At 38.6% G+C, this 22,968-nt stretch overlaps 2 protein-coding genes and 1 non-coding gene across 3 annotated transcripts; 2 read left to right on the forward strand and 1 right to left on the reverse strand.

The window, feature by feature from the left end:
- Positions 1–1,554: 1,554 nt before the first annotated feature.
- Positions 1,555–4,119, forward strand: LOC118829644 (60S ribosomal protein L23a-like). The gene is made up of 2 exons (XM_036736580.1): positions 1,555–1,878; positions 4,006–4,119. The coding sequence occupies exons 1-2, from the start codon at positions 1,555–1,557 to the stop codon at positions 4,117–4,119; spliced, it is 438 nt and encodes a 145-aa protein (XP_036592475.1).
- On the reverse strand, positions 4,004–4,075 carry TRNAQ-CUG. The gene has a single exon. It is a non-coding gene; the product is annotated as a tRNA-Gln (tRNA).
- Positions 4,120–4,459: 340 nt separating the features above from the next.
- Positions 4,460–22,745, forward strand: RAB11A (RAB11A, member RAS oncogene family). Its single transcript, XM_036736094.1, has 5 exons — positions 4,460–4,674; positions 12,583–12,778; positions 13,019–13,212; positions 14,694–14,774; positions 20,912–22,745. The coding sequence occupies exons 1-5, from the start codon at positions 4,635–4,637 to the stop codon at positions 21,049–21,051; spliced, it is 651 nt and encodes a 216-aa protein (XP_036591989.1). The 5' UTR covers positions 4,460–4,634; the 3' UTR covers positions 21,052–22,745.
- Positions 22,746–22,968: the final 223 nt, after the last annotated feature.

Below are 22,968 nucleotides of genomic sequence, written 5' to 3' on the forward strand. Positions count from 1 at the left end.
TTGGGATAAGCATCCCTTCAATTTTATATGTGGGTGGGGGTTTCAAAGCAGTTGGAGGTACAAATTAGTCCTATCTTGCTAGTCACGTACTACTTTGTGACTTTACTTTTGCTACTGCAAAGTTCCGGTAGCCGTCGCTGTCACTCTATCTAGCTGAGAATGCAATTGTGGCAGTGGCAGAGGCCGAAGCTATAAGCATTAAGCAGCTCTTGCCCCTTCCCAACAAATAGCTCTGAGTCTTAGCATCCTCTGTTCTGGAACAAACACTTTGCTCCAAATTGGTAAGGGAGGCAGAGGAGCTATCACCATATATCTAGGTAGAGAAGGCCCATACTTCTCCATACCTCTCCTAGATCACATCTTCTCATGTGGAGGGCACCAGACAGAAGTGCCACTAGCTGGAATCCATACTGATGTTTCTACCTGGAGTGGTACCTCTCATTAGATAGATATAGGCTTAACAGACAAGTAGCAGACTATCAGTATATGGCCAGAAGCTGGCCCCTCTCCACCTCAGAGAGCCCTCATGATACTCTGGAAGGGGAGAGAGAGAGAGAGAGAGAGAGAGAGTCAGTCTTATAAATGTAAGTTTTGGGGGTGGAGCTTGCTTGTGTGACCCTGGGCAACTCATATAATCCTCCTGAGCCACAGTTTCTTCCTATGTAAAATGAGAAAGTTAGAGCAGATGATTTTGGAGGTTCTCTTCTAGTTCAAAATCTGTGATTCTATGATGCGATCAGTGAGTGGAGGTTGTCTCCTTTGCTGACTCATCATCCATGTTCCATCCTTACATGTGACTGTATCCAAGGGCTCTGTTTTGGGTTCTCTTCTCTCTATACATTCTTTCCTTGATGATCTCATCTACTCCTGTGGACACATCTACCATCTTTATGTCTATGACTCTGAGGTCTATATATCCACCTACCTAGTGTTCATTTCCAGCTAGATCTCCTACAGGACTCTTAAACTTAACATGGCCAAGGCACAAAGGCAGCTGGTTCATGAAGATATTGTTGTTCAGCCTTTGTTTGCAAGAAAGATCAATGATGTCACAAAGGTGATATCTTGGCTTGTTCATGAATTAGATTTAAGTGAGGCAGAGGCTCAGCCTCACTCTCTCTTCCTGAGTCATTTGAAGTTCAGTGGCACGACAAAAACTGAGGTGATTGGCAATGGCCCAGGATGTGCAGTTTTCAGAGGAAAAAATATTAACAACCATATGAAAAAAATGCTCCAAATCACTAATAATTAGAAATACAAATTAGAACAACTGAGATTCTACCTATCAGGTTTGCAACACTAATAAAAATGGAATATTACAACTGTTGGAGAAAAGGTACACTAATGCATGTTCGTGAGCAGTGAATTGCTTCAGCCATTCTATAAAGTAATTTGAGCAAGTGAAGTGCGTAGAGTATGACTATATTTGAAGTTGGGAAGATATGAGTTTGGATCCTGCTCCAGAAACTCACTAACTCTGTGACCCTGCGTAAGTCACTTAACCTGTATCTGTAAGATGTGGGTAAGAATGGTACTTACCACCTTTCCCCCAAGATGGCCCTGAAGGCGAAGAAGGAAGCTGTTGTCTCCCTCAAGGCAGAAGCCAAGTCCAAAGACTTGAAGGCCAAGAAAGCAGTGTTGAAGGGGGTCCACAGCCACAAAGAAGATCTGAACATCCCCCACCTTTCGGCAACCCAACACACTAAGACTCCAAAGGCATCCCAAATACCCTCGGAAAAGTGCCCCTCAGAGAAACAAGCTGGATCACTATGCCACATTAAGTTCCTCTTGACCACTGAGTCTTCTCTGAAGAAGACTGAGGACAACACCCTAGTCTTCATTGTGTACGTCAAGGCCAACAAGCATCAGATAAAGCAGGTGGTAAAGAAGCTGTATGACCTCAACGTGGCCAAGGTCAACACGCTGATCTGGCCTGATGGAGAGAAGAAGGCCTATGTCTGACTTGCTCCAGACTACGATGCTTTAGATGTTGCCAACAAAATTGGAATCACCTAAACTGTGTGCATCTACCCCACTCCACCTACAATAAAAAGTTTTCCAGTAAAAAATAAAAAAAGAAGGGCCCTTACCTCCTAGGGTTGTAGAGAGGATCAAATGAAAGTGCTTTGCCAACCTTAAAGTGCTATATGAATTCTAGTTTTTGTTATGAAGGCAGAATTTCTTATCTTTCCACTCAAACTGTCTTCTCTTCTAAACTTTCTTAATTCTGTAGGTAGAACCACCATCCTTCCAGTCATGCAGATTTGAAACTTCAAAATCAGTCAGTCAACAAACATTTATTAACTACTTACTACCTCTGTCAGGCACTGTGCAAAGTGCTGGAGATACAAAGAAAGGACAAAACACTGTCCCTGCCTTCAAGGAACTCACATTCGAAAGGGAGAGGCAACATGTAAATGATAAATAAATAATATATGAATAATAAATAAAAACATGTAAATAAGTATACACACATGTAACCGTATACTGCTTTTATGTGTGTATATATACATATATGTAACACATACACTTATATAACATAAATACATCTATATATAACTATATATGTGTATATAGTTTTATACACACATATATGTGTCTCTGTTTATCTAGATACACATATACCTGCCATATACAGAGTAGATAGGAGATAATATCTAAAAGGAAATGAGAACTGGGAAAGTCCTCCTGCAGAAATTAGAGTTTGAGCTGAGTCTTAATGGCAGTCTAGGAAGTAAGAAGCTGAGTTAAGGGACACCCAGTACAAAAACATGGGCTCCAGAGTTATCTTCTCCTCTTAACTCTCACTCACCTCTCCATGTTTGATTTTGTACTCCTTATCTCTTGTACCTCTTCTTATAGCTTGTGTCTGTCCCCTTGTGCTTACAGGACCACCACCTTAGTGGTGCCCTCATCAGCTACCTCTCTCCTGGATTAATTAATGAATTAATCTCGATTTGGTCCCACTACCTCCAGCCTTTCTTTCCAATCAATCCATGTTCCGGGAACTGTCCACTGAATATTTCTAAAGCACAGGACTGTGTCACTCCCGACAAGAAGAAGCTTCATTGCTCCTTTTGCCTATAGTATAAACTCAGAAAATCTCTAGTCTTCAGGACTCAAATCCCATCTTCTACATTAGCTCATGCCTCCCCCATGGTGAAATTTAGAATTTATTTTGTATACTTTATGTGTCCATATGTGTTTAGATAGTATATTTTGTATTTTTTTTTGTGTTCGTGTTGTTTCCCTCTAGTAGAATGTAAGCTCTTTCAGAACCAGAACGATTTATAAAATGACTGAAACATTGTGAAGGCAGACAGCTTTGAAATACTTTAAGAAGTCCGTTCAGTGGCATGACCAACCATGAAGACCACGATGAAATGTTTCCCACTTCACAGAGGTGATGGACTAGAGGCGCTGACCAAGATAATACATTTTCCCACGTGGCCAATGCGTGAATTTATTATTTGTGCTTACTTGTTACAAAGGAGGCTTTGTTTTTATTTTGGGTAATTTTTTTAGTGAGGGGTCGGGGGAGACATTATTGGCAAAAGTCGGGGCGTGGGGTGGGGAAGTGATACTGAGGCCAAAAAAAGGAAAAAATGATGAGGGTCAATGAAGCATTGAAAATGCAAAGGGAACAGGAGACTCAGGAGACTCATAATCGGGACAAGTTTGGAAGTAGCATGCTGAATTTATTCCTTAAATTGTGGCTTCATGTTTTTCTGTTATTCTTTTTATATGGAACTTCTCGTATTGATGTTTGCCAGGTTCCTAATCACAACACATTTGAAAAAATAATTTTTAAAAAAGAATGCAAAATCTTTGAGAACACGTTAGTTTCTATAACTCTGCATTTCACCGCACCTACTAAGTGCATTAGTAGGAACTTAATCATTGGTGGACGAATGAATGAATACTAATGGCGGGGTTGAGTTGCTCGAGAAAGTCATCGTGATTAACAGACTGAATTGCCGCGGAAAAAATGTTTTTTCCCCACAGGTTCCACCGAGATTTGAACTCGGATCGCTGGATTCAGAGTCCAGAGTGCTAACCATTACACCATGGAACCGCCGTACCGCAATTGACGCTCAAGGCTCTCTTATCGTTAGCTAGCCCCGCCCCCACGAAGAGACCCAACCCCATTCCGGCCTTCCACAGCGAGGTCCCCCAGAACCCTGGAGTTCCGAGCTGTCAGAGGGGCAAGCGAGGCGGGTTCGTGTGCTTGCCGGAGTAACCTGCCCCAGTTTCACTTCAGTGCTTTCGGGATGGTGGGTAAGGAGAACATCCCTCCTCACGGCCCAGGAGGCTGGCGCTCGAGCTCGCGCCCGCCCGGGCTACAGACTTCGAATGGGGCGGGAGGGCGGGCGTGCGAGCGAGTCCAGGCCCGGGTAAGAGAGCGAGTAGGTGCACGAGTCCGTGGAGGGTGGAGCCCGGCTCCCCGGAAGCACTTCCCAGGAGGGAGAGTGGGCGGGGCCAGCCTGCGGAAGTGGCGCAGCGGCAGGGAGGGGCGCCTTACCCTCCTCCGGCTCCTGGGTCTCTGCTGCGGCTCCGACTCCAGCTCCCCCTGAAGTGACGCCCCCTCCCCCGCCCGACTGCCGCTTCGGCCCCTCTGCCCCCCGTGACGCGCCATGGGCACCCGAGACGACGAGTACGACTATCTCTTTAAAGGTGAGGCCGCGGTCTGGTCTCGCCTCCCCTCCCCCTCCGGCCGGTTCCCTCCCGGGGCCGAGGCCGGGACCGGGGCCGGGTTAGTCCCACCCGGTTCCTGAGAGGCGGCTCCCGAGCCCCAGCCCTCTGGGTAGCCTCCTCCTCCTCCTCCTCCTCCCACCTCGGCGCCCAGCTACTCGCCTTGGTGCAACCCCTCATCGTCTCCCCCTCCCCACCTCAGCCTCCTCCCGGGCCGGGCCTCGGCCCCTCTCCCCGGGCCTAGCTCTGTGCTCTCTTCCTAACTCAACTCCCTTCCCTTCTGCATCCGACTCCGCCCACTACACCTGGGAACCGAGGACACCTTTCTTTCTCTGCTCACCCTGGCCTAGCTGGTGTCCCCTTCGCTTCCTTCTCCCTCCCCCAGTTAAAATAGGATCCTGGAGTTGGCGGGGGTCCCAAGGGGAGGAGTGTTTTGTATCCCTGGTACTTATTTATCCCAGGGCCCGGCACATAGTAGGTGCTTAGTAAGTGCTTGCAGACTTGGAGGCAAAAGGAATCATGCTATTCTCTCTTTCACCCCCCCACCCCTCCCTAAAAAAGAAGAGAAAAGCAAACCACCGCGCACGTCGCAGTGACCCGGGAGGCTTGCATGACTTCATGCCTATCCCCTTTGCTCCTTGACCGCTCCCTTTCCTTGGGCAGGGCCGGGCCGGGCCGGGCCGGGGAGGGTGGCCCTCTGACTCTGCTGGTGGGAAGGGGTTGCGGATGGGTGGGGGTTGTTCACCTTGCCAGACCTGAAGGCCCAGTTGCTGAGCAGGAAAGATTGTGTGCTGTACACACATAGGCCTGTTTTATCGCTATGGTCAGGTTGTTTCCTGCTGCAACATCGGGAGGACCCAACCTTGCCGTGTTCAGAGGGTGAGAAAGGAAGGGTCCTAGTAACTCCCTCGGCTATTCCCTTAAAAAGAAAAAAAAAAGCTGTGTACGCATTTGGCCATATATAATCTTTTTTTTATAATGGTTAAGTGCTTAGTTCTCATGAGCAAAATACTTGGAGGGGTTAGAAAACTACTTAATGTGGGTTTTGCCTAGACGATGGGTCCTGCTTTCAGCGTGAGAGGTTGTAGAGTCTGTCCGATGAATGATTTTACAGCCTCTGTTGGTTGTATATTTCTGCACTTGAATTAGGAGGGCAGCCAGCAATAAGGTGCTGAACCAAGATTATTACTAAGGAAGGAGAAACCATTGATGTTAAAGCTTTACTGCTGAGGGTGGAGTTTAAAAGGGGTGTTGGGGCAGATTGACTATTTCTAGCTTTGCCTTTGGTGCTTAATGATGCAGGAAACATTACTCTTTGCAAATTATCGAGTAGTTATCTACTAATGAACTCATTTCCTCTTTTTGTTAGGGAGTCCTTTCCCAGTGAATATCCCATCTTTAGATTTTGGACGCCTTGTTTACATGTCTTTTCCCACATTTTGAAGAATGTGTTTATAGAGCTACTGCAAATGGTGAATTTTAGAAATCTCAAATGGAGACTGGGATATGTGTTTTCAGAATATAGTTCATTGAAAAAAGTATTTAAAATGAGCTTCATGAGACTTTAGGATTAGTTCTTTAAAGGGGAGATTTTAATTTAAGTAAAATGAAGCAGCAATAGGTACTTAAATTTAGGGTGAGTACTTATGTAGTAACAGACTTTCCAGTACCTAAAACAGAAACTTGATTTTAATGTTCTGAAAGTGCTTTCTTCTTCCATCTGAAAAACTGCCTATCTTTCCTGCTTTCAGAACAGTATCTGCCTAATTGAGGTTTTTGAACACAGATGTTGGTCATGAAGATTAAGAAGGGAAGCTTATGTCTTCACTTTTTTTGCTTTTATAGTATCAGGTCCAAAGCAGTGAACTTGTTTGATTTTTTTAAAAGTTATTTTAAAGTGGTGTAAGAAAGTTAAGCAAAAGACTTTGGGACTTAAACTAAGTTGGCCTCCTCAGTGCTGGTTTATTTTTTAACCTAAACTTTCATACTTCTAAAGTGTCATTATAGGCATCAGGATATTTAAATACTCAAATATTTTTACAATATTTTTTACATTTTACAAGTTAATTTGCTAGTTTTACACTTTTAATAATTTCATAAAACAAACGGAGAAGTCTAGATGTTATTTGAGGAAGGGAATTTCCAAATTCCTGCTGAGAAAAGCAGTTCTACTTGTATTGCCTAGCTTTGGGGATTATTTAGCAAATCTAGGAACTGCAGAATTACCATATTAAAGTAAGGAAGAACTGTGACTGTCTTGTGTCCTAGTATGAATTACATCACCCCTATGAGGTGTGGCCATCACTAGGTAGAAAGGTAGCTCTTTCCCAGCTGACTAAATGGGTTTCGAGGAGGAGCCGAAAGCTTGCCCTCCTATCCAGTTAGAAAAAATAGGGTCTTTGAAATTAGTTTTAATATTACATTAGCATGTAGACGTCTAAAAGGGAGTATTGACAGGGAAATCACATGAAGTTTTTAGGGGATGTACTTTGTCCACTCCCACTCTGGAAGACTGGGTATGAAACTACTGTAGAGTGGGGAGGTGAAATTAAAAGTACTGTCCTAGGCTCTGAGGGGAAAGATGACATCTGCCTGCAGGGAATCCAAGATTGTGGCTTGGGTTGGTTGTTTGAAAGGAATTAGTAGAATTAGTAGTCAAGCTGAGGAAATGACTTAACTATGTTGAAGCCTTAGTGGATTTGACCTTGAAGTTCTCTTTTATGATTAAATGTTTTTTCAACTAGTATTTGAGTGCCTAATGTGTACTAGGTACTGGAGCAGGTAACAAAAAGAAAAAAAGTAGAGATCTGACCATGTTGTTTCTTGCTCTAGAAACTTCAGTGGCTCCACGTTACCTTTAGGTTTAAATACAAACTACTTTGACATTTAAAGACCTTCACAATTTGGCTCCAGCCTGTCCTTCTAGCCTGATTACACATCAGCCTCCATTAGGCACTTGGTGCTTCTGCCAGACTGGCTATTTACCCTCCCTCTCACATACTATTTCCTGCCTTTGTGCTTTCTTTTTTTGTTGGGGGTGGGGGAGAATGTGTGTGTGTTGTGTGTGTCTGTATGTGTGATATGTGCCCATACTTGGAAAGCTCTCTTTTCTTTCAGTGACCTCCTTTAGGAGATCTTCTCTGATTTTCCCCATTATTACATACCATTCTCACCTCACTATTTAGTATATATCCTGTATTTACCTATCTGTGAACTTATAGCCTTTTTCCTCACCACAGTAGAATGTAAAATCATAAGGATGTTATTTCACACTTTTGCATTCATATCGTCATTGCCTAGCAGTCAGTTGATAAACATTTATTACACACCTACTATATGCCAGGTACTGTTCTAAGTACTATGGATATAAATATGAAAAATAAAGACAATATCTTCCCTTAGGGAACTTATTATCTAATGAAGGAAGACTACACAAAAGTAAAATAAAAAGGGGAGGGGTGGGGCCAAAAATGAACTCCAAAGGAGTGCAGCAAGATGGGATATGAAGAGATTGCTGGCTTGGGCAACACTAGCACAGTGTGCCACATGGTAGGACCTTAAGAAATAGTGATTTCTTGAAAAGAAGATTACTTTCTTTGCCCTCCAGGAAGTACAAGTCTCATTTTAGACACTAGGCCAATCAGTCACATTTTTCTGGAAATGTTCTGGGTGGATATTCCATTGATTAGAAATAGATGAACCAGCAAATTTACTTCTCCTTTTCTCTTACTAGTAATTAACTCTCAGATGATTGTCGGTAGAAACTGTAGGAACTTTGCCTTATGTTTTAGTTTTTCTTTTTCAGCTTCAAATTGAGTAAGATGCAATGCTGAATCTGGAAAAATTATGAAGATTTCAGACAGGCATACGCTTTTCTTTTTAAAAACGTTTTTTGTTGCTTGAATACTTGTATATGTGTGCAAATTGGAAATGTCTTTTTTAGAAAGAGTAGTGATTTTGAGACTTCTTAAGAGTTATTCTTTGGATATTTGTTGTGTTAAATAGCCCAACACTGACAGTCTGTAGAAAACTTAATAGTAAAATAATACGGTTGGATTTACTATTTAAGGACTATTTAAAAAGTAGATGGCATAGTAGATAGAGCTTACTACCTTTGTGACCCTGGGCAAATCACTTAACCGCTGTTTGCCTCATTTTCCTCATTTGTAAATGGGGATAATAATAGCTCCTACTTAGCCTGGGTTGTTGTGAGGATCAAATGAGATAACAATTGTAAAGCTCTTAGCTATAGTGCCTGGCACATAGTAAGTGCTATAAAGATGTTAGCTACTGTTATTAAATAATATGACTGTTGGTATTGATTTTTGTAGCATCTTGGGTATTTAATGTATTTTGCAAAGTTAAGTATTACTTAGGAATTATGGATAATTCATTAGCTTAATTTATTTAGCTAAGTGGTGGTGGTGGTGGTTCTGGATCTGTACTGTTAGATTTTTGAATTGCTAAAGATGTTTAAAATTTTTTATCTACAGCAGTACCATTCATATGGCTTATAATACTCAAATTGCTTTTTTTACTTGAAATGTTTTAAAATAGAAAATAGAGGGTAGGCTCTTTCCCAGGAAGTAAAGAGAATAGATAGTAGCCTTGAACAGTTTTGACTTTAACATTTTTAAGACAGAAAATACTGTCATTTTTCATGAAATGAAATGTTTTCTCTGCTAAGATATTAGATAAATTTAAGCATCTAGGAGGAAAAATAACTTAGTTTCTTCCTTTCAAAGCCAGTGAGTTCACTCTGTAAATTTAGACATTTTATGCTTTGCAAAGTGCTATACGTGTTATCTCATTAAATATGCAAGTTTATTTTGCTCCTCTTTTGACAAGCTTAAGTTCGACTCATTTTGTCTAAGGCTGGTTTTTCATGAATTTTGCTCCTATCTTCTAATAGACTGAGCCCTTTCAAGAAGATCTCAGATGAAATATGCAGTAGTATTGGTAACTAAATGGAAAACGTTTCCTTCTGTGTTGAATTTTGAGCCAGTCTCTCACTGTGTACTTTGCAACACTATGCCAGTAATACTATTATCTTCTAGATGTCATTTGGAATCTTTTATTCTCCCCAAATAGGGCTTAATTTGGTATTCTTATACATTTCCAACTGGGGATAGCTGTCATATTCTGTAGTCTTTCATATTCTAGGTAGCTTTGAGTGTAAAAAGTTAAATTTGCTGATGTGAATATCTAATATGATTTAATTTAGTGAATCTGTGGTAGTATGCTTAGCCATAAATTGTGTATTTAATATATTGTTTTCAGGTAAGCATGTTAAAAATTAAAAGTGCTAAAATGAATTACTTTGGCTATCTGTCCTTGGTTATTATGAAAAATTTTAAACAAATTAATTTTAGTTTGCAACTAAATATGTTTATTTTAGCATTGGCTGTTCTTTGAGGTAATTACATAAAGATTTTAGGTTGTAAAACTAGATCATTATCAATCTGAACCTGAAATTGGGAATGAAGCAATCTAACTTTCAGCATTGTAACAGACAGATGTTTGGCCTTTTTTTTTTTTAATCAGAATACTAAACTGATTAAAAAACAAACAAGCCACCTACTTAAAGCTATTGTATATTTTTTGTGGGATTGGTTTCTTAGATTTTACATATGGCACATTTTATCACGGTTGGCTCTCTTAAGATGATGCCTTGCTAATGGGTATGGTGTGTCTTTGAACTAAATGACTAGCTCTTCAGGGGCTGGTACATCAGAGTGTCTTGTGAAAGGGAAGAGTAATAATAAAACATAGGCTTTTCCTTTATTCTTCCTGCTCCACCCTCAAGTTACGTATTTATGCTTCTGCCAGGTAATGAGAACAGAAATGGAGATTTCCGAATGTTCTTTTTTAATATAGGCGAAAATTGGACTTGACCTACTTGTAAGCATAATGATGGATTTGATTTCACATCCAGAAGGTAGACTTTGGTAGCTGGCATACTTATGTAGTAGGTAGAATGCTGGACTTGTCTGGAAGACAGCTCAGTTTTTACTATCTTTGTGATCCTGGGCAAGTAACTTAACAGTTCCCCTGGGCCTCAGTTTCCTCAGCTGTGAAATGAAGGGGTTTGCCTCTGTGGTCCTTTCTAGATCTATATCTATCATCCTACTTAATATTTAACCTATATCCTTTGTCATAATCTTTTAAGACACCTATGGATTAATGTTAACAATTAAAAACAACTATACTTTGTGCTGCATGCAGTCATTGCAGTCTTGGAGGATTTCTTGCTGAATCAGCTGACCGAGGAAGCCAGAAAGATATGCTTTTGATAAAGTAACTCCCTCCGAGATGTCCAGAGGCCAGCTTGTATCCGATCTTGTGGCAAGGAAGGAATGCATAATGGACTGTTTTTGCTCTCTGGCCAGAGTACAGTGAGCTCTTCCAACCCTTTATCTCCCTACCACCTTCCCCCCATATCCCTTTTATAAGGCACTCCCTTGTTTGTTACTTTAACTTTGTTAATTTTTCTGTACCTGGTTTATAGAACCACTGGTTAGTTTAGAATGTTGGGGAACTACTATTTAATAGCAGGAATGTTTGCTGTCTTAAGATGATAAAACTTTTTCCTCTGTTTGCAAAAAATGCTTCAACCCATTCTCTTGTCTGCAAAGGTAAGTAAGACCTGGCAAAGGCAATTAATATAATCAAGCTACATTAAAATAAATTCTGAAACTCATCTTACTCTTTAAAAGGAAAATGCTTTTAAACTCCCATTTCTCACTTTTGAAATGTTAAATGCATAACCATGTGTGAATTTTGTTCTTTTGGTTTAAAAGTAATCACCTTTCGCTCGTCAATAAATTTTCATAATAAAATACAGAGATCAGCTTTGCTAAGCTTGGAGAAGCATGTTGGCAGCATAGTAATGACTTTTCAGCCTCAGTAACTTGCAAACTCTCTTAAGTTATAGAGAACTGCTCTCTGTTGTTATAGGGGAGTACCCACATCAGTACTTTAGAATCATCAGAGTATCTTGCTGTGTGCCTTTTAAGTGTTGTGCTGAGCTGTGAGGAATATATAAAAGGAGTCCTTGTTGTGGGATTGTAAATTCTTGTAATCAAAACCTATTTTTTAAAATATCAAGAAGTCATAATTGTTATTACAAGCCCTTCTTAATTATGATTGCTTTGACTCATAGCAAGTCCAAATTATTAGGCAGTACCTTAAGGGTCTCACTTTACTGCCCTTGGTAGTCTTTTCTGTCTGTGGCTTCTTGCAAGTCTGATAAATAAAAGTATTAAAGGACCATTTTAGTTTCTGTGCTCTGGGTGGTGAGATTTTTTTAAACCTGGTGTCTCACTTTGGCACTGAAAGGCAAAATACCTTTCATTTGGCCTGGGGTGTAAATCCTGAGAATACTCCCAGACTTCAGTGAAATTCAATGGGGCATTCTGCACACACCATCCTTAATCCTTTATTGTCTTAATGTTTGTCAGATACTTTTGTCTCTCCCAACTCTGTATTTGGTGGACTGCACAGTCCTATCTTTAAGTTACTGTCATCTAAGATAGTAATTTTGATACTAACTTTCGTAGTTGCCAATACATTAGTTATTGTCAATTCAGTAGACTTACAGTTTGTATTGTATGTAGAGAAGGTGTCTTAGTGATGCATGAACTAATTAAATATTTATGTACTAATCAATATTTGGGAATACATTGGTAAAAAAAAAATGAAATTAATCTTACCAGTGCAGTAGCAGGAGTAAGGTATATATTCTACTGAATTCTTTTGAGGAAAATCAAAGTTAGGTGTGGTGTCTCTTATTTGTTGTTACTTAAGCTAAATTTTACTTCCTAGAAGCAAAGCATAGTACTGTTTTCCTCTTAACTATCTAACATTGCCTCTTTTTTTTTTCCTTTTCAGTTGTCCTCATTGGAGACTCTGGTGTAGGAAAGAGTAATCTTCTGTCTCGTTTCACTCGAAATGAGTTTAATCTGGAAAGCAAGAGCACCATTGGTGTGGAGTTTGCAACAAGAAGCATCCAGGTTGATGGGAAAACAATAAAGGCACAAATATGGGATACGGCAGGACAAGAGCGATATCGAGCGATAACATCAGCGTAAGTCAAGGAGATCTAAATTGTGTGAAGCAGTTTGCAGCAGTTGAATTTGTTTGGGGTGAAAGTGTGGCATTGTGAAATGTGCAAGTGGCCATCACTTTATTCTAGGAAGAACTTAACTATCATATAAAGATTTTGAAATTTAGCTGTAAAAATCTGTTTTATTATGTTTGGACCCCACCCTATCTGCCTTTCGCTTTATAGTTGGTCTTTTAATAGAAAATTTTTTCTGTTTTTCAGTTATTATCGTGGAGCAGTAGGTGCCTTGCTGGTTTATGATATTGCTAAACATCTTACGTATGAAAATGTAGAACGATGGCTGAAAGAACTGAGAGATCACGCAGATAGTAACATTGTTATCATGCTTGTGGGTAACAAGAGTGATTTACGTCATCTCAGAGCAGTCCCTACAGATGAAGCAAGAGCCTTTGCAGGTAACGAGTGACCCAACTTGTATAAGACTTGCCTGAGATGGTTCTTCGTTTTCTGCTATTGGGAAGAGTACTTGATTTTAAAATGATATTTTAAGGATTTTTTTTCATCCTCCTAATAGTGAAATTAGGTGTCTTTGCATGACTTCAGTGCAAATTTGTGGTGACATGGGATGTGGGGCTCCAGGTTTCTTACACAGTTTGGCTGTGTAGCTTAGGATCCTTATTTGTTGTAAAGACTTAACTCCATCACCCCTGTGCTTCCACTGCTGCTACAATGTCTCATTCCCCTTTTTGACACCAATAGAGAAGACCTCGCTCGCCCTCCTATGCTTTGGTATAATTGTAATGTCTTGTGCGTACTGGCCTAGACTATACATAATCAGCTCCAAAAGGTGTGACCCAGGAAAAGCCAATCATAAGTGACAGCTGTGTCACTTCTCTTTATGGTCTATGCTGCCTGTTTTTCAATAGGTAAAAGTTTAAATGTAGCTCTTGCTCTTTTTCTGGTGGCTGTATGAAAGAATAGGCATAACCTCAACTGTTGTCTATTCAGAAATGTTCTCTGCTTTACTGTCATTCTCAATTCATCTTTTTAAAGTCCTTATACACCTAAAAGCATATCAAACCCTTGTGGGTGTTGCCGAGTGAGTGGTCACACTCTTGTAGGATACTAGAGTCACCTTGCATTTAAGATTTTAGCATTTTTGTCTACCTTTAATCTCCTAAGATCTTTTCCCTTAAAGACCTTGTGGGCAACCAAATGCAACACTCATTTTACAGATGAGAAAACAGATATAAAGTTGGTATGCCTTACTCAGTCACAGAATGAGTTAGTGGCAGAAAACAAAGGCTTGAACCCACGTCTCCCTGACTCCCAGTCTAGTATTCTTTCTGTTGTAGCATGTTGCTTTCTGATAATATTTACTTGACTTATTATTGAGTGTATTAAATGAAATTTTCTATTTTTAGTGGATTGGATAAAATACTTGTTTCAAATGATACATACAGATGGAATATGTAATTTATCACTCAACTCAAAACCACTTAGCTAAATACTTGCTATGTAAAAGTCATTGTGCTGTTTTAAAAGCATGGCTGCAGCTTAGTGGGGGAGAGAAGGATGTAAAAGGACCAAAACTGATACATGTATAAACAACTATGTTTTGGGTTGAATAGTATTCCTACTTTTAGTGATGCTTTGGATGTGCTCTCTTAATATAGTGTTTTCAACAAGTCTGTGCATGAATTCTTTGGGGTACGGGGGTGGGGAGGAAGGGAGGAATACATGAATCTAGTAGCATAAATGTAGCATAATGATGGAGCTACCTAAGAAGTTGAGGTAGTATGATCCAAAAAATTCTATTACTTCCACTATTAGGGATGTGTTTTCGACAAAAATCATTTCAATATTTGTATTAAGACTTGATCTGGTTGTCAGTGGTGACTTCAGAGGGCTTTTTGGTCTGTTTGTATTCCCTCAGAAAAGAATGGCTTGTCATTTATTGAGACATCTGCTTTAGACTCTACAAATGTAGAAGCTGCTTTTCAGACAATCCTGACAGGTAAGGCTTGTATTTTGAATTCATACCAGTTGGAATTGAAGTTTGGGTAATATGTTGTGTTTAAATAAATGAATCTGGAAATTGAAAGTAAATATTATGTCCATCCAACAGTACCATGCAGTGAATATAATTTGAAAACTTGATGTTGTAGTAACAGTACAAAGTGCAGAATTAGTCACAAATCTTGCTCATTGAATTTTGTCATCTAAAACTACCTGACCTCTAGTCAAGTAATATTTTGGAAACCATTTGTTCACTTCCTCTTTTTCTATTCTCTTCTCTGTGGTAGCAAGCACAAAGTTATCTTTGAATGTACTTTCACTAGGTAAATACCAGTATCCAGACAGGGAAAAGATATGATGCCTTTTTGAAGCACTGGGTCTGTTTAGCTCTAAAATATTTTAATACATCTTTGAGCATGTCTGTTTTTCATTTCTTTAAGTTAAAATGAGAAAAATCTTCAACAGTGTTTTCTCTTGGCATGGAAAAAGCAAGGTATTTCATGATAGGTAAAATCAGGCAGGCATATTAGTATCCAGAAATGGTTGGAATAGTGGTGGACAAGGATCAGAGTTTAAGCTCTTAGCTCTTTTGGAATGTGGATGTGCAGACCAGGGCAGCCTTAGCGATGTAAGACTTAATTAACATTTTGTATCTTATCTTCATGTTGGCTAAAATTTCATTGTAATTTAAATATCCCAATAGACTGATTCCCTACTGGCCACAGATCCCTGAACTGCTCTGTACCTCTTCAGCTAGTATTAGATGCTAACATATGGATATTTAAAAACTTGCTGTCTTTTGTACCACTGTAGTACTTAAGTGAAATAGTTGAGAATGTTGGGAAAAGTAACTTTGTAAAGAAACTAATTCATTATGGATAATTTACAAATTTTCACATTCTGTTTAAAAAAGCAAAAGGATAAGAAGAATGAGCTCAGGGGCTTGTCAGATGCTCTTGAAATGGCTTTTAGGTGAAATATCTTCTTTTGGGCCTGTTCTCTGAATTGTCCTTTTATACAGATTATGGTTCAAGCAAGAAGTGATTAACTCTACAGCATGACTACAAATCCTGCACTTTTCATAACCACTTGTGTTATTCTAGAGACAGTGTGTCATATGATGGGAAAGACACTGTCAGTAAGTTAGTAATCATTTATTATGCACCTACTGTTTGCCAGGCACTGTGCTAAGTGCTAGGGATACAAAGAAAGGCAAAAAACAAAAGCCCCTGCTCTCAAGGAGCTTACAGTCTAATGGAGGAGACAACATGTGAAGAACTATGCACAAACAAGATATACACAGAATAGGGGCAGCTAGGTGGCTCGGTGAGTGGAACAGTGGCCCTGGAGTCAGGAGGACCTGAGTTCAAATCCAGCCTCAGACGCTTGACACACTAGCGGTGTGACCTTGGGCAAGTCACTTAACCCCAATTGCCTTGCCTTCCCCCCTCCAAGATATATACAGAATAAATTGGAGATAATCAACAGAGGGAAGACACTAGCATTTAAAGGAGGTCAGGAAATTGTTTTTGTAGGAAGTGGGATGTTAGCTAGGACTTGAAGGAAGCTGGGAGGGAGAGAATTGCAGGTATAAGGGAGAACCAGTAAACATGCCTGGAGTTGGGAGATGGAGTGTCTTGTTTGAGGAATAGCAAGGAGGCCAATATTAGTGGATCACACGGAAAAAATTGGAATTGTACAAGGGAACTAGGGTAAGAAGTACTTTGAATGGTAATCAAAGGATTTTGTATTTTGTCCTGGAGGTGATATGCAGCCATTGGAGTTTACTGAATAATAAACCAGGTTAACCTGGTCATATTCCTAGACAAGATCACTTTGGAAGCTTAGTAGAAGATGGACTAGAGTGAGGAAAGACTTAAGAAAGGGAGACCAGTCATCAGTCTATTGCAGTAATTCTGGTGTGAGGTGAGTCAGCAGTATACAAAAGATATTAGAAGGTAAAAACAATAGAACTTGGATTAAAAGCTAGTCAGCCTGGATTCTAGTACTAGTTCTACCATAACTTTATGTAAGTCATTGAAACTCTAAGACTTTTGGCTATAAAGGAGGGGTGAAGTTTTGTAAGAAAGCATATGACATAGTTGTCCTCAAGATTGGTGGGGTGCTACTTGGTGTGTAGCAATACACAAGAGATCTTTATCAAATGAATTGTTTCTCCTAGAAGACTGTCTTTCATGTGATTGTTGCCTATATAAAATCTTGAGGGCAGGGTGTACTACACAGTATGATTTGACCCTTCCCAACAAATGATGGTCACTTAATACTGTGATTTTCAGAGGAGAGTTTTGTTTCATTTAGTTTTTGTTATGATGACTCTTAAAGGTGAAAGGAGAGTATTCTATGTATGCCTTCAGGGTTTCTAGAAGGCACTACTGATATCTGCTGGGAACCTAAAATGTTAGCCCTTTAAGGTTTACAAAGAGCTATCTTCAGCATGCTGAGGTGTGTAGTTATTCATTATCACCATTTACTGATGAAAAAATAGGCTCTCAGCATTCAAACAGCCAGTTAGCGTATGAGCCAAGATTCAAGCTATATCTTAAGTCCACTGCTTTCCCCACTCCACATTATGTTGCTTGTTTAACATATAACCAGCTGGGATATACTCTTTGCTCTAGAAGTTTATGTTTTTGAGGGAGGCACCAAGAGATTAGAAACTGACTTTCTGTTGTTGAATTATTTATTTGAAGACTTTAATTTGATGCCTGACTTGATGACTTCTGTGGTAAATGTCAACCCATACCCACTTTTCAGTTATGCTTTTTAGCTTACTGTTCCTTATTTTACTAATCCATAGCAACTTAAAACTGCTCAATTTTTTTTATGTGGGTGGGGTGCAGGGTGATAATATCTACTATGAAAATAACTGGTTCTGTGTTGTAGAAAGGCTGTTTCCATATTGCCCTTTAGACTGAACTGGATGCTTGCAAAAGTGAGCAACTTAACAGCAGTAGTATAAGCCCTGTATCCTGCAGACAGGACTTGGGTAAACCTTTCACAGGGTGCCAGGTCACAATAATACTGATTTGTAGCATTAAATTCTAGAGAAATATAAACCCCTGAGCCAAATTGACCATCCTGTAGTGATGTGTGTTGGTAATTGAGCCATTAATCTCTAAAGTTTAGAGTAGTTTCTTTTCAGCAAAACAACCTGTCACCTTGTTTAGGATACTTTCAAAGTATTTTTGGTAACACATGTGGTCTTGGGATATCTCGTCCTTCCTTTAGAGGTAGGTTAGAATCAATGGATGAATAATAAAACTACCAAGTGCTACATATTATTATTAGTAATGTATTTTATCTTTCATTTTCAGTACTTTGGAATATTTTTATCCATGTCATTTGTTTGAAGAAAAAAGTAATTAAAGCAATAAAGTAGAATATTTTACCTATAGAAAACTAGCAAAACACCTTTTATATCTATAACATTAAATGCTGTGAGAATTTCCTCTGTGGTGGAATGATTAGAAACATTTCATCTTTCCCAAAGTGAGCATTCAACACAGCCTTTAACATTGGTGAAATTTAGAGCTATATCTGTATGGTGGTGGCAAAATTTGTGCCTCTTCTTTTTGAAAAGTAACGCTTACTTGGGTTAGGGAAAGCATTGGAAACTATGCTTATTCCTGTTCTACATAACCAGCTTTTTTTAACTTCCTCATAATCCTTCTGAAGGTGTGTACTTATTACTGCCATTTGTCACAAAGGAGAAATGTGCATATGCTACATTTTTGTATTTAATTGTAAGTTGGTTATAATTAAAATTCATCCAGGTCTTCTGATTCCAAGGTCAGGGCTTTTTCCACCACAGCAAGGCTGCCTCTCTAACTAATATAAGAATTATGTAATCTATTTAGTTCTAAAGTTAAATATATAATTCATTGTCCTTAAGAAAGGAAAACTTACTCATTTTACTTAGTTCCCTGAGTTCCTAATTTTTCCTTTTAAAATACTCTTTTCTCTAATCAAAGACCAGCTGGGAGATAGTGGCTTCCTTTTTTCCCCTCTTATCAGAGTTTTTCCTTTCTTAACCTCTGGTGACTGAGTATGTCTTAAGTGGATTAAACAACCTTTTTGTGCCATTTCTAATTTAGAAAAAAAATTCTCTCCTCCATCTCAGTTCCTTGGTAAAACTCTTTTTATCTTTCTGTTATTGGTAATTCTTTGATTCCTGGACTTTTTTTTTTCTTTTTGGAGGTCTGAGAAGAATAGTGGCTTGAAACAAATACCACCATGATCTAACTACAGGGTACTCCTAAAGTCTGGACACAAATAGCAAAAATGCATGTTTTCAAGAAATGAAATTTTCAACATTTTATTTAATTGGAATATTAACAAATAACATCTTCAATATGATTTCCATCGATTGTGATGCAAAGGTTGCTGCACTTTAAGATTCACGTGAACTCGATGCAGTAACTCCACATTGCCATCGATTTTAGCACATTAACTCTTTATTCGTTTATGTGTTCAATCAAGTGTATTGCGTCTGTGATTTTCATTGAGTACACCTTCTCCTTTAGCATACCCCATAAAAAGAAGTCACTGAACAACACAGAGTCTTCGGTGAAACAGTTAATGAGATTTCCTATGTGTCCAGATTTTAGGGACACCCTGTATTAAAAAAAAGACTTATCTGGTGGTTAGATAATGCTATACAAGGCTGCTCAACTTTCCTACGTTATAATCAGAACCTTCTAATTATTTATCTTCACTTGCTCTCACAAGTCTGTCCCTGCCTTTTTTCCATATTTCTATATGTTACATAAATAATATATTTGAGATATAAAAATTATCAATTTTCTTTGGTTTTTCCTTTATTATTCCTGGATTGACTCTTGGCTGTGCCACTTATTACCTGACATTGGGAAAGTCATTTAGCTTCTGTGGCTTCACTTTCTTCTCTGTGAAATGACAGTGTGGAAGAGGCTAAAAATCTCATTCTAAATCTGTGATTCTATAACTGCTTTACCAAATTAATAAGCCAAAGGAATTTGGTCTTAGGGGAAAGAAATCCAGTTTGTAGTGGAAAAAAAAAGAATGACTAATAGATTGTTTTAGTTACTAGTAAGCTGCTACTTTGGTTTTAAAGCTGTTAGATTGCTTGATTGCTCTTCTCTTTACCCTTGAAAAACTGGTTTAATTATTCCATTCTTTACCATCCCCATTAAAATTTTCTTTTAGCTTTTAGCAAGAGTTATTTACTTCAAAGATATAACAGAACAAAACATCCCAAATTTTAAAGAAGTATGCATATGCTTACTTCTGCTGGGTCTTTTTGCAGTCATTTACTGGCCAAGTAGTACGGTTTGGGGGTAATTTTTTCCTAGTTTTTTGTTTTGTCCAGACCTGTGATTTTGTGAGGGTAGGGACCTGGTAAGAAGGTTCTCTCTACCAATGCCATTTGTCCTCTGCTGTGCAGTTTGCCCTCTTGGAGAATTGCCTACATCCCTGAGAAGTTAAATGACTTACCATTCCACTGTAGCCTGACTTGACTTCAGGTCTTCCTCAGTGCTGAGGCCTGTTTTCTAATTATCATTCCACCCTGCTTCTCACAATATTGGTTATTATAAAAGCTTGTATATAGTTTTCTAAGATCTGTTTAAAATTTATAACTTTCTAAGTCATTCAGAGGGCCAAGGTGCTAAATGCTTTAAATGTTTTCTGCTATATCAGATTTCCTTAAAAAAAAATGACAGCATATTTGTAAAATTGGGTTATGTATTTTGTTCCAGACAGATATATGGTGAGTCTGATAAAGACGGTTTATACATCTTCTTTACTGAAGCAGTGGCATTCTTAGGCATTTTTTCTGTTGGCCAAGGTTTTTGAATTTTCTTGTGGTTACAGTCTTAGTGTAAGCTTTCAGTTCATTTGTTGCTATTTAAACTACTAGGTACTTCATTAATCTCTTGTGAGTTCTTTTTTTGAAATAAAGAAGGTGTTTTTCTTCATGCCTCAAGGGAAACTGTAATACAACATTGACTACTTGAAGAGGAAAAACAATTGTTCCGCCGTTGGAATAGAAAGCTACCCCTTACACAAGCCTGTGTAATAGCAGCTGCTGACAGGTTTATTAATACAAAATTCTAAATACTTCTTCTTTTTATGCAGAGATATATCGCATTGTTTCTCAGAAGCAAATGTCAGACAGACGTGAAAATGACATGTCTCCAAGCAACAATGTGGTACCTATCCATGTCCCTCCAACCACTGAAAACAAGCCAAAGGTGCAGTGTTGTCAGAACATATAAGGCTCTGTGCTTCTCCCCTAGAAGGCTGTGTATAGTCCATTCCCCAGGTCCGAGATTTAAATATATTTGTAATTCTTGTGGTCACTTTTTTTTGTGTTTCATTACTACTTCTGAATTTCTTTATGTCTTAAGTCTTTTTTTTTTTTTTTTAATTTCAAATTTATAAAATCACCTACTTGTCCCAAATGACTGCAGCTTCTTTTCATGCGAAGCCCTCACTAGCCTTAGTTTAATAAAATGGATGTTTGGATTCCTTAATTATTGCTTATTTTCCATCAGAGTGGTCTATGGCAATGATAAATACTCAAAATGAAGTGCTTGAAGCTCAGACCTTTTGGTCCTGATCAAATCAAAGAATACTTTAGTATTCAGTTAAACATTTTGCCACAGAACAATTTATAAAAACGTATTCTCCCTTCAGTGCAGTCTCTCCAAATCTAGAAATTTTGCTATCATATAAGTAGCAGAATATTGAGAGCTTCAGAAATATCCATCATTTGGAAAGACAATTTCTAAAATGCCTTAATAGGTCTTTTTGATGTAATAGTTTTTTCTTTCTTTTTTTTTTTTAATCAGTTTATGGAGGAGAAGGGGGAAAAAAACCCACACCAAACTTTTCCTGACTCAAGGATTTGCTTTGCAAGATGCAAAAGACTATATATATATATATTTGGCAGTTTAGGTGGCTGTGTGATGGGGTGTGGGGAGGAGGGTAGGGTAGGTCATCATGTTAAGTGATGAGCATATGTAGACTGGTGGAATTCCATTTGAAGTGTCTCCTGCAGCAAGATCAAGCAGCTAGAGCTGTCTAAATGATTTAATTTCACAGTAGCAGATCATGCAGCATTTTATTGCTTAGGCAATGAATAACCTGTACAATGCTAGAAATACCAAATTTTGAAGTGTGTGGTTTTTTTCCTTCATCACCCCCATTAAGTAAAATGTGGCCTAGTTTTTTCCTCCAATAAACTCACTATGAGGTATGGTTTGATTATTTTTAAAATGCTGTTTTACTTTATGGAGTTTTTCAGCATGTCATGAAGCTTCACTATTAAACTTGTCTTTGGTTCCACTGTCTCGAAGACATGGCCAAAGGTCAGGTTCTGTTAATGTGATACCCGGTTGAAGGCATATATTTTAGTGCACAAGCTAAAAGAACATTGAGTTTAAATAGAACATATTTAGGAGCTATACGGTTCTGAAATGTTTCTTTTCCACTACATTTTTCAAAAGCAGTTGTATTACTAATGTCTAAAGCCTACACTAATACTTTATTATTTTCCCCGTTTTGAGAACAGTAAGCGCTTAAAGTTAAAAAGCTGTGTCAACTGCAGTGAAGCTATTAAGGGTGATAGGAGATTCCCAAAGGTTATTCAGGCATTGAAAGAGTAAGCCTGAAACATATGTGGGCCTACATAGTTGAATATATTTCATGGCCAATCTTTTGTCTTTTGCGGTGCTCATGAAGTGTGGGGCACACGGAAGGCATTGCTGTAGTCAGTAACTTTGGTTTCCTTTTGTAGCCGTTTTATTCTTTTAGTGTATTGGTTCTTAAGATGCTGTTGATCTATTTGTAAATTGTTACTTTGTATTTTATGCATGTACTGTAACTTGATTTTTTTTTTTTAGATATTGATTTAAAATATATTCATATTCTAATAAACAGTTACGGGGGACTATTCCCTATGTTGTCAGATTATATTTTTCTTTTGAGTGATTTAGATCTACCCACAGAATATTATATCCTAACTATTAAGGATGCAGGCTCCTGTATTAGGATAGCAAGTGTGGAATTACAGAGTAGTGATACATGAAACCAGAATTACTTGTACTCAGTTCTCCTTGAAAATAAGTATTAGATATATTGTCTTGACAGTGGTTATCATATTTCTGATTGTTTTAGAAAAATTCCTTTGT

This window comes from Trichosurus vulpecula, chromosome 8 (genome assembly GCF_011100635.1).
Source record: "Trichosurus vulpecula isolate mTriVul1 chromosome 8, mTriVul1.pri, whole genome shotgun sequence".
Lineage (NCBI taxonomy): Eukaryota > Metazoa > Chordata > Mammalia > Diprotodontia > Phalangeridae > Trichosurus > Trichosurus vulpecula.

What these genes read in the sequence shown, in the direction of transcription:
- LOC118829644 (XM_036736580.1), top strand. Translation starts at nt 1,555, where the DNA reads ATGGCCCTGAAGGCGAAGAAGGAAGCTGTTGTCTCCCTCAAGGCAGAA. An exon ending in ACAAGCATCAGATAAAGCAG is followed by an intron (nt 1,879 to 4,005) that starts GTGGTAAAGAAG and finishes TTTTCCCCACAG; the next exon opens with GTTCCACCGAGATTTGAACT.
- RAB11A (XM_036736094.1), top strand. Translation starts at nt 4,635, where the DNA reads ATGGGCACCCGAGACGACGAGTACGACTATCTCTTTAAAG. An exon ending in TATCGAGCGATAACATCAGC is followed by an intron (nt 12,779 to 13,018) that starts GTAAGTCAAGGA and finishes TCTGTTTTTCAG; the next exon opens with TTATTATCGTGGAGCAGTAG. An exon ending in TTTTCAGACAATCCTGACAG is followed by an intron (nt 14,775 to 20,911) that starts GTAAGGCTTGTA and finishes CTTTTTATGCAG; the next exon opens with AGATATATCGCATTGTTTCT.